This window comes from Neopsephotus bourkii, unplaced genomic scaffold, assembly GCF_033783945.1.
Source record: "Neopsephotus bourkii isolate Nb327-2 ecotype Australia unplaced genomic scaffold, CSIRO-AGI_Nbou_v1 NB_234, whole genome shotgun sequence".
NCBI classification, from domain to species: domain Eukaryota; kingdom Metazoa; phylum Chordata; class Aves; order Psittaciformes; family Psittacidae; genus Neopsephotus; species Neopsephotus bourkii.
In genome coordinates, this window is record NW_026900744.1 from 11997848 (window position 1) to 12013231 (window position 15384).

Sequence of the window (15384 nt, forward strand, 5' to 3'; positions counted from 1 at the left end):
GCAGGGGTTTGGAACCAGATGACCTTAAGGTCCTTTCCAACCCTCACTATTCTATGATTTTATGAGAGTAATTTATAATAACTATGTTAAGAAAACTAAATATATCTTAAAACATATGCTATTGTAGGCTTTGAAGGCCACTTGTCAGAAGAATTTATTCTTTAATAGATTCTTTCTATTTCTACAAGAAAATCTTGTCTGCTCCAATCTACTTTTGGTTATTAATGTTAACTTTTGGAATTTTTTTGTGGAAAAAAACCCTAATTTCATTAATTCTAGCCAGTAGCAGCATGTTAGTTTCACTAAGGAGGAATTTAGAGGGACTAAAATGTATGTGGTTTATATTAGTATAGCTTTGTGTTTTGGGGGTTTTTTAACTAAAATATTTAAATAAAAATTGAAAGGTATTAAGGAAGTTGTTCTGCACAGGAACATTTTCTTTTTACTCTTTAACATATCATAAAATATGTAAAAATGAGGAAAGGATGAACTGAACAGAATGAGATCGAATACCTAGGTAAATAACATATCAGAATTAATATGTTCTTTCTTTGCAACAGGGGTTGTCACTTCCTCAGAATATGATTTATAGTTGATTACCCTTTATACAGGGGTATATCCTCTCAAGTGGAAGGGATTTTCAACATTCCCACTGCTACACTCCAGCATCTGTGACTTACTGTAGCAGATAACATGCTAATAAAGAAAACAAAACTACAGAAGAAACAGGTTGCCCCAAACAATTCCAACACAACTTCAGTGGTAGTATGTAGCACAATTACACAGAATAGTTAGGGTTGGAAAGGACCTCAAGATCATCTAGTTCCAACCCCCCTGCCATGGGCAGGGACATCTCACACTAAACCATGTCACCCAAGGCTCTCTCCAACCTAGCCATGAACACTGCCAGGGATAGAGAATTCACAACTTCCCTGGGCAACCCTTTCCGGTGCCTCACCACCCTAACAGGAAAGAATGCAACTCCCACAGGTTGAGATAAGAACAGTTTAGTAACTAAGGTATAACACAAATCACTACTGCTACCACCAATAATAGTAAAGATAAAGGAAATAACAAGGAAAGAGAATACAACACCTCATCACCAGGCGACCGATAATTCGCCCCCCCCAGCCCGACCAAGCACCGACCCATACCTCCTCCAACCCTGCAGTTCACCTAGCCCTTACGGGAAACTCTCAGTTACATCCTGGGCATGACGTGCTGTGGTATGGAATACCTCTTTGGTCAGTTTGGGTCAGGTGTCCTGTCTCTGCTTCCTCCTGGCTTCCCTCCTCCCTGGCAGAGCATGAGGCTCACAAAGTCCTTGGCCAAACCAAAACATCTTTTTAACCAGCTCTGTTCCCAGCCCGAAAGTCAAACCACAGCACTGCACCAGCTACCAAGAAAGAGAAAAATGACTGCTACTGCTAAAACCAGGACACCCTTTTTCCAGTCATCAGGAGCTTCAACTGATTTTTCAAATATGATGGACAGTATCTTAGCAACTTCATTTGCCAGCTCCTTCAGGACGCATGGATGGATTTCATCCGGACCCATGGACTTGTGGACATTCATGCTCTTAAGATGGTCTCGAACCAGGTCCTCTCCTACAGTGGGCCCAATGTCTTCATTCTCACAGTCCCTGCATCTGCCTTTCAGGACTTGGGTGGTGCAGTCAGAGCCTTTGCCAGTGAAGACTGAGGCAAAGAAGTCATTCAGAACCTCAGCCTTCTCCAAATCCTGTGTAGCCAGTTCTCCCGAGAGCTTCCTTAGGGGACCTACTTTCTCCCTAATCTGTTTTTAATTTGCTGTGTACCTGTAGAATCCGTTCATGTTATCCTTAATATCCCTAGCCAAGATTAATTCTAACTGGGCCTTAGCTTTCCTAACCTGGTCCCTAGCTTCCCGGACAACATCCCTGTACATCCCAGGCCGCCTGTCCTTGCTTCCGCTTTTTATAAGCCTCTTTTTTCATTTGAATTTTCCTCAACAACTCCTTATCCATCCTGGCCCTCCTGCTGCACTTCCTTCTAGTTGAGATGCAACACTCCTGAGCTTGTAGCAGGTGATCCTCGAATATCAACCATGATTCTTGGCCCCCTCTGCCCTGTAGGGCTATTTCCCATGGAACCTTACTGAACAGGTTTCTGAAGAGGCCAGTGTCTGCTCTCTTGAAGTCCAGGGCAGTGAGCTTGATGCACGCTCTTCCTCCTGTCCTGAGGATCCCAAATTCAATCATCTCATGATCAGTGCAACCAAGGCTGCCCTGGAGCGTCACATTTCCAACCCAACATTCCCTGTTGGTGAGCATGAGGTCAAGCACAGCACCTATCCTTGTCGGCTCCCCTATTACTTGCAGAAGGAATTTGTCTTCAACACAATTAAGGAACCTTTGCATTGCTTGTGCCGGGCTGTACTGTCCTTCCAACAGAGATCAGTGTGGTTGAGGACCCCAGTGAGAACAAGGGCCTGCAAGTGTGAGGCTGTTCCTATCCGTCTATAGAGCACTTCATCCAAAGAGTCCTTTGGATCAGGCAGTCTGTAACAGATTCCCAGAATAATGTTCCCCATCGTTGTTCTCCCTTTAACGCTGACACACAGACTCTGTTAACTGCTCACCTGTCCCCAGACAGAGATCCATACTCTCCAGCCTATCCTTAACATAAATAGCAACTCCCCCTCCTTGCCTGCTAGGCCTCTCTTTTCTAAACAGTCTGTAACCTTCCATTCGAACACACCAGTCATAGGAGCAATCCCACCATGTTTCTGTAATGCCTACTATATCATACCCCTGTAGGCATTCACACATCTCTAATTCCTCTTGTTTGTTCCCCATAAGATGGGTGTTTCTATAGAGGCATCTGAGTCAAGCTCCAAATGAAGCCGGCTCATTGGCTGGAGTGGCTGAAATATCTCTATGCTACTCCAAGCATTTATTATAGGTGCTGGCAACTGACTGGGAGTGTTGGGATGGAATGATGCCCCCCTCTCCCAACACATATAGTTTAAAGCTTCCTTGACCAGTCTGGCAAGCTTCCTACCAAAACCATTCCCCGTCAGACCAGCACCTAGTAGACCTGGCCTACTAAATTGAGTCCCATGTTCTAGATACCCAAAGCCCTGTACATATTTTCCTGCGGTTCTGCCAGAAGAAATTTGGAGGAGTTACCAAGAGGTAACATATCCTGGCTTCTGCCACTGACATCACAGTTGTTTGTGGCTCTGGTGGCGAGTGAGCTAACCAGAGTGATCTAGTTACCCTGACAAATGGAAAGTACGGAGGTGTCAGCAATCTGGAAGGGCTATTATTCTGAATTGCATATATAGATATTTTTTTCTCAACAATGATTTAACAGTTGCTGGGGGAATGAGAACAGTTCTATAAGGTAAATCACTTTATCCTTATATAATTGTATATATTTGAAAGAAATTTGCACAGTTCCTAAAGTTCCTCACTGTCAGTTATCTATACTGATCCTCCTTTATTTCACATCAATGTACAGACAGCTGTTCTTTTGTTGACCAGTGTCAGCCTTTTTATCAAATTATATTTTGCATTTCAGGCTGTAGGTTAGTTAGTTAGTTAGTTTGTTTTAGAAGATAAAAGTGTCAAATGAGAGGGAATTAATTGATATTTGCTTGCAAGCATTTTTACCAAACTGTCTCCTAATTTATATTACTTACATGAAACATCTGATCATTTATAGTAATACTTTCCCTATTTATGACTGTTAAGCAATTGACATCTTATTATAAGAATTACACATTATTAAGTGAAATATATGCTGTGTTTAAAAACATTCTTTTAAACAAAATATGTATTTAAAAATACATGCTGTTTTTAAAAATGGCATGATCCAATTTTCTAAGCAACCTTTAATTTTCCTTCAGAAAACTTAATGTTGTCCTTACAATTTGTTCAAGAATATCTCTTTTATAACATATTTTGTGCCTGTACTCAAACTTTATGAGCTTGCTCAAAAATATAGTTATTTTAAGTTATTTTTAGTTATTATAACATGAGAGAAAAAAAAGCATACTGGTCTCAGAATCTTTATTATATATATCATAATAAATTAGGTATCATAAATACAGAACTGAGTTTTTTTATTCTCTAGTTAAAACCATTACTCTTTACTGGGAGATTCTTGCTTTGCTGTAATACTTCCATATCTACAAAATGGAAGCAAATGACAGATTGTTGCTGTTTATATTGCAGTAATAGCTAGAGGCAACTAAATTTATAATCCAAACAGACAAACAGTGGTAAAAGATCATTATTAAAGGAAAAGAGAAAGTGACTTTTCCATAGTCATGGTCATACAGAAACATTGTGAAGGAGCCAGGAACAGAATCAAATTTTCTTTACCTCCATAATTATAGCTGTAACGGAAACAGTTTGTGTGGCTTGGGTTTTTTCAGGGAGCAGAGGTTGTTTTGGGGTGTTTTTTTGGGGGGGGTTCTGTTTGGTTTTGGGGGTTTATTTTTTATTGTTTTAATTATTCCTGTCTGTGATTAAGGCTGTGAATAGATGTCTTTTCTCAAAATCAGTAGGAAAATCGGAATCTACAACGGTCTTGTATCAGTTTCTTGAATGCAATTGTAGACTTCCCTTTCTGCTATAGTCTGTTAATGTGGCTATGATTTTACCTGTGGTAGTGAGATTTAGTTACAGAAAATAATACAATTGATGGCTGATTTTTCTGGCACTAAATCTCTTTCTGTATCCTAATTTACCCTTCACCACAACTAAAACTTTGGATCCTTTTTTCAGCAGTTGTTTAGTGGGTTTTGTACGGTTTAGAGACACTTTATGAATTACTCTTTCACACAATTTTTAATTATCCCACAAAATATTTGAAAGCTTCCATCTCAGCAATTAACTCCAGTCTAAACTTTCTATATTGCTCCTGTTTTGAATAAAATACTTCAAGAACACGGAAGCTCCTTCTTCCTATCCTAACTACAACAGTAAATCATACAGAATTCTGTAGGTGTATTTTCCAGTAGTTTTTGTGATATGCTGCATTGCATATGAAGACCATTCAGTCAAGGTTAATTTTTAATTAGTTCTAGAATTTTCACTGCATGCTAGAGCTGATGGTACATTTTCTTATTTTTACGAATGTAGTTCATAGCTACATCTCAGACTATCTTTGAACTTGTGCATTTAGCCTTAGAATGCATGTTGACAAGGCAATCAAGCTGGTTTTAATAATCTCTACTGGGTCCTTTCTTCATACAAATTAAGTATTCAAATTAGGTTTGCATATACAGCATATACAAGGAATCTGATGAACTCAGAGCAAAGAGCTTCAAGTGCCCATTGCTCAAGCTGTATTAATGTGCACTTCTTTCAAAGTTAGTAAATTGAGCTGGAAGGAAAAGGCTAGAAACTGTGCAGGGAAACAATATCAGTATAGACTGGGAGATGAATGGATTGAGGAGAGGCTTGCAGAGAAGGACTTGGAGATACTGATGGATGAAAAACTGGATATGAGTCAGCAATGTGCACCTGTAGCCTAGAAAGCCAATTGTGTCCTGGGCTGCATCAAAAGGGAGTGGCCAGCAGGTAGAGGGAGGGGTTTCTACCCCTCTACTCTGCTATTGTGAGGCACTACCTGCAGTACTGGATCCAGTTCTGTGTTCCACAGCTTATGGCAGGCATGAACCTGTTAGAGTATGTCCAGAAGAGTGTCACAAAAATGATTAGACAGCTGGAGCACCTCTCCTATGAAGAAAGGCTGAGTTGGGTTTAGTCAACCTGAAGAAGACTCTGGGGACCTTATTGCAGCCTTTCAATATATGAATAGGGCTTATAAGAATTACTAGAAGTAGTAGTAGTAGTACACTGTATTTTAGTTATACAACTGTTCTTATCTCAACCCATGGTTTTTACATTCTTTTGATTCACCTCCCCATCTTGCCCGGAGGAGAGGGAAAGGGGAGAGGGGGGAGTGAAAGACTGCATGGTACTTAGTTACTGTCTGGGTCTATGCCATGACAGCCAGACAGGACAGGGCTTGGAGATCCTGATAGAGTGGAATGCGTCTTTGTCTGTGGCAGAATGTTAGTTTGGATGGTCTTTGAATGTCACTTCCAACCTAATTAATTCTATGATTGATTCTGTGATTGTGTACACTTGTGTGTGTCACGTTATCAGGCCCTCATTTTACCTATCTTTGTAAAAGGAGAGGGAGGAGATCTATTTTCAATTTGTCCAATTTTGTGTCACTTCTGTTATCCTTCACACAAAAAAAGCTGATAACATTACAGTAAACTTAGTTGTTATTTTTCTAACATTTAAAATGGACATATTAATGACTGTCACTGAAGCATCTAGATAAACTTTTTATAGCTTTTTTTTAGATACATATAAAATTACACTTGAATTCACATCTGCAAAAGTTTAACTAAAATTCCACTCAATTAATGGATAATATATGGTCCAAGATGAGCTTTGCACTCATCTAGCACTACAAACCCTAGTTTACAGTGGCTTCAAAAGGTAGGCATGGGTTAGTTTGTTTGCTTGTGTTTTTTTTTTTTTTTGGGGGGGGGTGGTGGTGTGGGATGGTGTGTTTGGCATCTTTCTTCCTCCTGTACAAGATGACTCTTATTTTTCCTAACACCCCTGATTCCTTTGCTTCAGCTTTTGACACCATTAATTTGACTGGTATTTCCTTTGTCCCTGTTGCACTATGTATCATTATTTAGTTAAAGCTTTCAAAGTTTGCCTCTGTTTCGAACCTCTTTAAATAGCTGGTACTACAAAGCAATTTGATTCTTAATTCAGCACATTACAATGATAATTATAATTATAGCTGTTAAAAAAAATGTGGGCATGTTATGTTAAAATGGTTTTTCTATAACCATTCTTTAGTGTGTTTTGCAGAAATGTTTCACAGCACAAAAACTTTGCTATGAGAGTTAAAAGGGTGTAACATTAGCAGAGCTCAGTTTAAAATTTTTGTAAATGAATTCATAACAAGCTAAGAAGAAATATCCTTTGAAATATTAAATATTTTAATGGCAAAATATTGTTTAGTCTATAAAATCACTTCACAGCAGTTTTGTTCCATGAGGTGTTATAGATTTATGTCATATAAGGGTTTAATTCCTCTGCTGCTTGTAATACAAAGGCAATGTTGAATTTAAAAATGGTGTGCATTATTGGTTTTAAAATATAGAGTATCAACCTTAAGATGTGATGGGGAGGACAACATCCTCAGAATGGTGATACCTGCAAAGATTCTCCTTAAATGTGATTAACAGGGGAAAACAAGGTATTTTGCCTCCTTATATCACTATAGTTTTAGTTCAGATTGTTATTAATCCCAGCAACATAATCCCAGAATTAGCCTCCTGGTTCATGCATTCCTTTCCCTGTAGTATAGACATCATGGAGGAGTCGCACACCAAGCTAGATTTCCTTAGTTACCCCTTCCATTTCTGTGCTGGAAGCAATTTTAGCAGATGGAAGCAAGATTTCCATAAAAAATTAATAGCTAATTAATATGCTTTCTGTGTATGCTAAAAGGGGATTTTTACCAAAAGCATCTATCTAAGCAGAGGCTTTTTATTCTTTTCAATACATTTAGAAAGGTATCATATTCCTTTTCTACTGCACAGTACGCTTAACTTGTTTTCACCATGGTCCACATAGTTAGCTCAGACCTTTAGATCAGTTTTGAAGCATCTGACTCAGGTGGAGCCAGCTGTGAAATTGTAAAATTGAACTCAGAGCAGCTGTACTGCTCTTGTTTATCATCTTTTTGAGTAGGATTTCCAGCTGTCATTGAGAGTCTCACTGACATACCTGTAACATCAGCCATAGTGAAATAATTTCAGGCACGTTTCTTTGAGTAGTGGTTATAGTACTGCTTTAATTTTGTCAAGCTGAATAAACTAAAAACATGCATTCTTCTAATCACTCACTGGTCTTCTGGTGACTGTACAGGTAGTTTTACCCTGATTCCCAGAAGACAAATGCATTCATATGATGACCATTTTCAGATTTAGTACCAATTAATGTTCTTGTTATAAATTAAAGCACAGCAAAATAAGTACTTGGAGCCTTATTTGTCCTTCCTAAGAGATGATCCCAGAAGAGTAGGACATTTTAGAGATACCTGCAAGTGCATTTGGTGTTGAGGTTTCTGTCTTACAGATTTATACTGGACTCAGCTTTGAAAGGAGGAAAAAATAGTTAATGGGTATTTTACTGGCTATACACTCTTGTTAAATTGTCTTCATATTTTTACTTAGCACCTGCCTCACTGAGTACTCATCATCTGCTACTGAGCCATCTGATGTACAGCAGATGTTAAGTACTTAGTGAGGCAGAGAAGGAGGCAAGTGTTAGACCATGATTAAATACATGCTATGGCTATTATATAGTCTGACCACACTGCTTTGTTCTTACATTTAATGTTACAGTGTATTAAAGAAGGAAGCACATGTTTTGGATTAAACTTGCAACTGCTGTTGTTCAAATGACTTTTTTTTTTTAAAAGTAAGTTCATAAAAAAAAAAAGCAAAATATTTTCAATACATTTTAGAATCAGCAATTGGAGAGCATTCTATAAAGAGGTAATGCAGTGCAACTTCATGTAGAATTGTATTTTGCCTACGAAAAAGATTTGCATTTCTCATTAAAATGATTCTCATCAGAAACTTGGCTGATGCTAACTGATACATTAACTTCCACAGGATTATCCTATTTTCACCATGCTTGTGTAAATGTGAGATTATATGGCAGTCTTTCCTTACCCTGTATTTTAGCTGAAAGCATGGGAGTCACCCCTTACTGCTTACTATGCAAGAGAAGGTTCACCCACAAAAAAAGTATTATTATCCAGCTACAGTAACCTGATCTGATAGTAGGAAAAGAGTTGAATGTAAGAAGGTGGAGCTGGACCTGTTATTAAACCATAATTAGTTAACAATCTGTTTCCCATAACATTTTAAGAATTGAGAAAATCTGTAGAATATTGTCACAGACAACTAAGTATATTCATATTGATGTATAGGATCAAACAAATTAAATAGGGGTGGAAGGAAATGTTCATCCATGCAAGAAATCTGGTTCACATGGCTAGAAACTCTTTACAGTCCAAGGTGAGACTGAAACCTCAGAATAGTAGTCTTAATTAAATTAAAGGGTAGAAGTATGTGATTTGCATGGGTTATCTGTTCAGTGTTCTACTTTGCATAAGTCATAGAAGAGGCTTGATAGTCTATTTCCTGTAGAGAGAATAGGTTTTCAACAGGACAATCAGTAGTATTTATGTTTTCATAGAAATTCTGGACTTAGCACTTGTTTTGTAAATGTGTACTGTTTTTGAAAGGTCGATTTCAATGACTCAATAAATAAAACCAGTTTTTAAAAGCATTCTAAAGAATTTCCAGGGAGCTCTAATTCATTATAGAATTCAACAAGAAGTATGCTATACTTATCAAGGGTTTTATTTCATTAAATATTATTTTATTTCTAAAGCAAAGATTTAGTGATTGTGATTTCAAGTGCATGTTTACCACAAATAGCTTTTGATTATAGATTGTCACATAATTTTGAATGATGGTGAAGGCACAGATATTCAGGCATGACATTTTGATTTAAAGCTCATTAAAGTAACTAGGAAATTCTTGCTAGTTTCACTAGGTTTGGAAATCAGAAGTTCTGTATCTCAGTTTCTGGAAAGCTAACACATCAGGCCAGTAAATATAATTTTCCAAATCAGATAATAAAATTTGCAGTGTCATTAAAATAATAATTGGAGATTTCTTTCAACCCTTTCTCAGAAGCTAATTGTCTTAATATATTTATTAAATTCTGTAAGCAAGAAGCAGTTGCTCAAGATAACTTGTCTGGAACCATCTATGTTCAGTATGAGGCACCGCTGGCCTCTTCTCATGGAAGGCATCCCTGCATCTGCCCTCCCGCTGTCAAAATCTTTCCAGTGACACCCAATACACCTCAATAAAGGAATACTGAAAAAATTACTCATTAAATTCCATCAAAAAGTATCTAACATTAGGACTCAGAAATTCATAGCTGGGGTGTAGCTTGAAAGCTAACTGCTCCTGAACTCCAAGCCAGGATAAATGCTTAACCTCCAAGCCATACAGAAATTTATTGTCCATACTAGTACAGTGCCAAATCCAGGCTACTAATCTCTGCCGAAAAACTAAAGTAGTGTGGTTCCAGCTTTAGATCTCAGACACCATTAGGTTTCTTCTGACTAGTATATATCATGCAAACATATCCTTAGATGCTACAAACTACGTAGAACTGTTGCTGTTTTGTGTAAGCAAAGTAGATTTAGTCTCTATGGGTGACACATCGTGATACATGGAAATTGTTTACAGTTAGTCTTCGAATATTTATCCTCTACTGAGATGAATTCAAAATCACATCTGTAAGCTCAGAGTTGGCCTAAACAAAGTGATGTTTTCCAGAAATGTACTTCTAATATAATAATATATAATAAACTTTTTAAAAGTGAGCACTTCTTTGCACAAGAGAGATGGAAGAGATGTTAAAATTCACATTTATAAACCTGAGCAATATCAGGTGTTGAAAACACTTAACCTTGACATAATAGTCATGTGGTACCAACTGTTAGCAACAGTACAAGCAGAAAAATTGGAGATTAAAAAACAAATCACATATTACTGAAATCTGCTGCATTATCTGTCCAGTGTAACAAAACAAACTAAAAACTTTATGGAGGTTATTGTGAAGCAAATGGCCTACCCAAAGATGTGAAGGAAAATTAACCCCCCCAGACTTTTACACCTAGTAGCTTTTGGAGCTCTGTATCAGTTCTTAAATAGCACAGAAAGCCACAAAGACTTAGGAAAAAGCTGTAATGTGAGACCTCTGACAGGTTAGTTTCACTACTTTAACAAGTATCCTCGTATCCTCTCTGTTTTGATTGCTGTGATGCATCACAGGGCTGATAGCAATAAGACAGACCATGTGAGACACTGCCTGGCTGCAAAGTTCATCCTATATTGGGAAACAGGGTCATAATGCATCTGAAGTGCGGTTCTTGTGAGTTGCTAGGGAGAGATCAGTAGGTACAGATTACTGGCAAAACAGCCCTGACAAAGTACACAGGAACTTCCTATTCCACCTGGGAGAGCAATAACTTTAACATCCTACTAAGTTTTGGAGTAGCTTTTATATTGTGACATTGACCTTGCCTGTAGAATGGACATTACGAATTTTAATCAGGAAATGAAGGAATAAACTTGCCAAAATATTCTTGCGTAATAATGACTTTCAAATAAGCACAATAAGAATGGTGTTAAGGCATTCATATCATGGATGTTATTATGTTTACTTATACTTCTAGAAAATATTAATATGCTATATATATATAAAAAACCCAACCTCAAAAAACTAAGATTCCCCCATCCAAAAAAACAGAAAGAAGAAATAATTAAAAAAAGGATTAAACAAAGTCACCAGAGTATACAATGATGTAATTTTACGCTTCATTTTCATGTTTCTAAGGAATCAGACTTTGAGATGTGATAGACTTTTAGCATAAATTTTGTAGTCAGAAAAAAAAATCTGAACTATTCAGACAAATTTGGATGTGACTTAAAAAGTTATTCAGTGAGGCTGCTGCATTTTCTCTTTGAAACAATGCAATTGAAAGGGAGAAAAACGTACAACTATCATCATTCATGTGACAAGAATCCATCTGACTGCAGCAGCCAAAATAAGTTTTTTAAATTGTGCATTGCTAGGATTATTAAGAACTGAAAAAGAAAGAAGATGATATTTCTCTTCGCTATTTGCATATAGCTCAGTTGTTCCCATTGTCTTTCTTGTAGCAGACGTTCCTCATCAGCCTAAACTGTTAGTTTCAGTATCTTTTCCCAGGGTGGTATAGGACATTAACTGTGGCTTCTAGTGAAAAGAAAATGAGATGACAGGAAGACCATTAAAGTGATCTTTTAATTTCATCTCCAAAGATGAAAAGTAAACACAGCATGCTTGTGCATGGCTTCCTGTAGGGATACTTATTTTGCTAGAAGTCATCTGAAGAATTAAGACTGAATCTACTTTAGGGGGGAGTAGGGTCCTATTTGCTATTCCAGGAAAGCATTTTGGCTCACATGTCTATAAATCAAAGCAACTTCAGGCAGTAACAAGAAAGCTTGCAAGCTTGCAAAAATATTCATAATGAAATAGGGAGATGGTACAGTTATACATATTTAGATATATACAAAGCACCTCCCTGATCAAATAATATGAAGAAAACCAATATCAGCTGCATGGGATTTTAAAATGTTAATCTGAAGACAGTAACAGAAAAATGGGTCTTTGTCAGGCTTCCTTGGCAGAGGTAGCAAATATATGAACCAAATATTCCTTTTGTGCCTGTGAATTTATAAGGAAAATTCTTTTGTGATTTTGCATTGTTAAAAGGCAATTTATAAATGTATTTATCTGACAGCAGACACTATAATTTCACTTTAGTGCCTTAATCTGCTACTAAAACCAGCTTTATTTTTCTCTTTCTGATAAAAAATAACAAAGTGTATTTATTATGTGCAGGTCTCTGTGTTAAAATAAATTATTTTAACGTTGCAGATCTTCTAACTACTGGCTCAACCGCATCCAGTCCTTTCTCTACTGCAATGAAAATGGCCTTCTGGGAAGCTTTTCTGAAGAGACTCACACATGCACCTGCCCTAATGACCAGGTTGCCTGCCATGGGTTCCTTCCCTGCACAGTTGGAGATGGCTCTGCGTGCTTGAGCTGTGCTCCTGACAATCGCACCCGCTGTGGGAGCTGCAATGCTGGCTACATGCTGAGCCAAGGGCTTTGCAAGCCTGAAGTGGCAGAATCAACAGAGCACTACATTGGGTTTGAAACTGACCTTCAGGACCTGGAAATGAAGTATTTATTGCAGAAGACAGACAGGAGAATTGAGGTCCATGCCATTTTCATCAGCAATGACATGCGCCTCAACAGCTGGTTTGATCCTTCTTGGCGCAAGCGGATGCTTCTTACTCTTAAGAGCAACAAGTACAAGTCTAGCCTGGTCCATATGATACTGGGCCTTTCTCTTCAAATTTGCCTAACTAAAAACAGCACCTTAGAGCCTGTTCTTGCTGTTTACGTCAACCCTTTTGGGGGCAGCCACTCTGAGAGCTGGTTTATGCCTGTGAATGAAAATAATTTCCCAGACTGGGAACGGACTAAATTGGACTTACCCCTTCAGTGTTATAACTGGACGCTGACTCTGGGCAACAAGTGGAAGACTTTTTTTGAAACTGTGCACATCTATTTGAGAAGTCGAATAAAGTCAAATGGTCCAAATGGCAATGAGAGCATCTACTATGAACCCCTGGAATTTATTGATCCCTCAAGAAATCTGGGTTACATGAAAATCAATAACATCCAAGTGTTTGGCTACAGCATGCACTTCGACCCAGAAGCAATTCGAGACTTGATTTTGCAGCTGGACTACCCCTATACTCAGGGATCACAGGACTCGGCACTTTTGCAGTTGTTAGAGATACGGGATCGTGTAAACAAACTGTCTCCACCTGGTCAGCGCCGTTTAGACCTCTTCTCTTGCTTGCTCCGTCATAGACTGAAACTGTCTACCAGTGAAGTGGTGAGAATTCAATCTGCTTTGCAGGCCTTCAATGCCAAATTGCCAAACACAGTGGATTATGACACAACCAAATTATGTAGTTAACCATACATGTGAAGCACAACACAAAACCTTGAAGGAGTTTTTACAGTGCTTTTGTGGAACAGTTTATGTTTGGAAAAGTAAATTTAAATTGTCTTTTCAATATCTGTCTTATATCAGTCAATGCTGTTGGATGGCAATTTACACATGAACTTGCTGACAATGAATATGTTATACCTGCAGTTTTGGTTTATGAATGAAATAAATACTGACACCAGTCTAGAAGACATTCTACTTTTTACAATAAATTTCATTTGTAATTTTATATGTTCCGTGGCGATGCTTTTGTGCATTACATCCTCTAGAGGGAACATAGAAGGATACCAATAAAATTTTGTAGCTGAACAGTTATTAAAAAGAACTGCCGTGGGATTCTTTTTTCTTACACAAAAGTAGTAACCTTGATACACTTTTGTGTGTGTATAACACAGAAGACGTAGGTAAAGAGAAGACAGTGACTCAAGATTTTAACAGAAACTGTAGAAAAGTCAGACCCATAGACTATTTTATTCTTAGGATGTGGATCTAAATGTTCATGCTGAGCTGAAATGATGACTGTAGTGCTTTACTATACGCCTTAGACTTTCCTAAGAAATGCCTAAGACATCTCAAGGTGTTTCACATGACATACAGACTCCCAGAGTGCTAATATTGAGTGTTCTAGAATGGACAGGAGGTTAGATTTGTGAGACGCAGTAATGAAAGTTTGCATTATTTCAATAGGAGAGAGGTGAGAGACTGCCTTTGCAATGGATATTACTCACATTACAAAAGAATCCATCTTTACCAGCCAAATCTCTTTTGCTTTGCAAATTTACAGGAAGAATTAAGAACATGTATACATTATCTCCTCCCAAATACACACACTATAATATTTATTTAGAATTATCTGTTTTGAACTATTTACTTAAATACCATCCATGCTGATTAGATTCAAATTAATTTAAAAATTTCCCTGGCAAGGCAACTGTTCAGTATAAGAATGTTTTTCAGTTTTTTAAAAATATGTCCTTTTACAGATACATGACAGCTATTGAAATCTAGTTTATAAAGCTGAAAGTGCAAATAAATATGTCATTACCAATTAATGAAATTAACTAAATGTGCATGACTGTGGATCAGAATACCAGATTCTTTGGTATTTTACACATTTCATCAGGAAAAGAACCTCAGCATCTAAGATGGCAGAACTTGGAACTTTCAAGAAGGTTTTGCTCTCTCTTGCAAGAGAATAGAATAAATAGCTTGGCTGTCAGAAACCCTTGTTAGTAAAAAGAGGATAAAATGAGGGAAATTGATACAAAGTCTTTTAGTAGCACATCCTTATGTTAATTCTGATTCTGCGTCATTGGTGTAAAAGCCAACTTGCTTTTTTTAAAGGGGAAGGGATTACATATAAAACTACAATTTTACGTGCAAGCACAGAAAGAAAAGACCCCATATTAATGTTTTAATACAACTAGACTTCAATTAATTTCGATTAAATTCAATGCTATTGATTTCAATTAAGTTATATTAAATTTAATACTGAATTGCAGCCTAATCTGAATTTAAAAAGCGCTTCTCACTTCATTTCTATCTAGACCACAGCAGCACAAACAAATGCAATGCTTCATAAATATATGTAAGCAACATAAAATACAAGGCCAGAAATTCT

General features: G+C 37.4%; 1 protein-coding gene across 2 annotated transcripts in view; it reads left to right on the forward strand.

Annotated features, from left to right (window-relative positions):
- BRINP3 (BMP/retinoic acid inducible neural specific 3) overlaps positions 1–13992 on the forward strand; it is a 204478-nt gene extending 190486 nt beyond the window's left edge. For both annotated transcript variants that reach the window (XM_061345337.1, XM_061345338.1), the window contains one exon: positions 12614–13992. In XM_061345337.1, coding sequence (XP_061201321.1) covers positions 12614–13730 — 1117 coding nt within the window. In that variant the 3' untranslated portion in view covers positions 13731–13992. The remainder of the gene's footprint in view (positions 1–12613) is intronic.
- The last annotated feature ends 1392 nt before the right edge of the window (positions 13993–15384 follow it).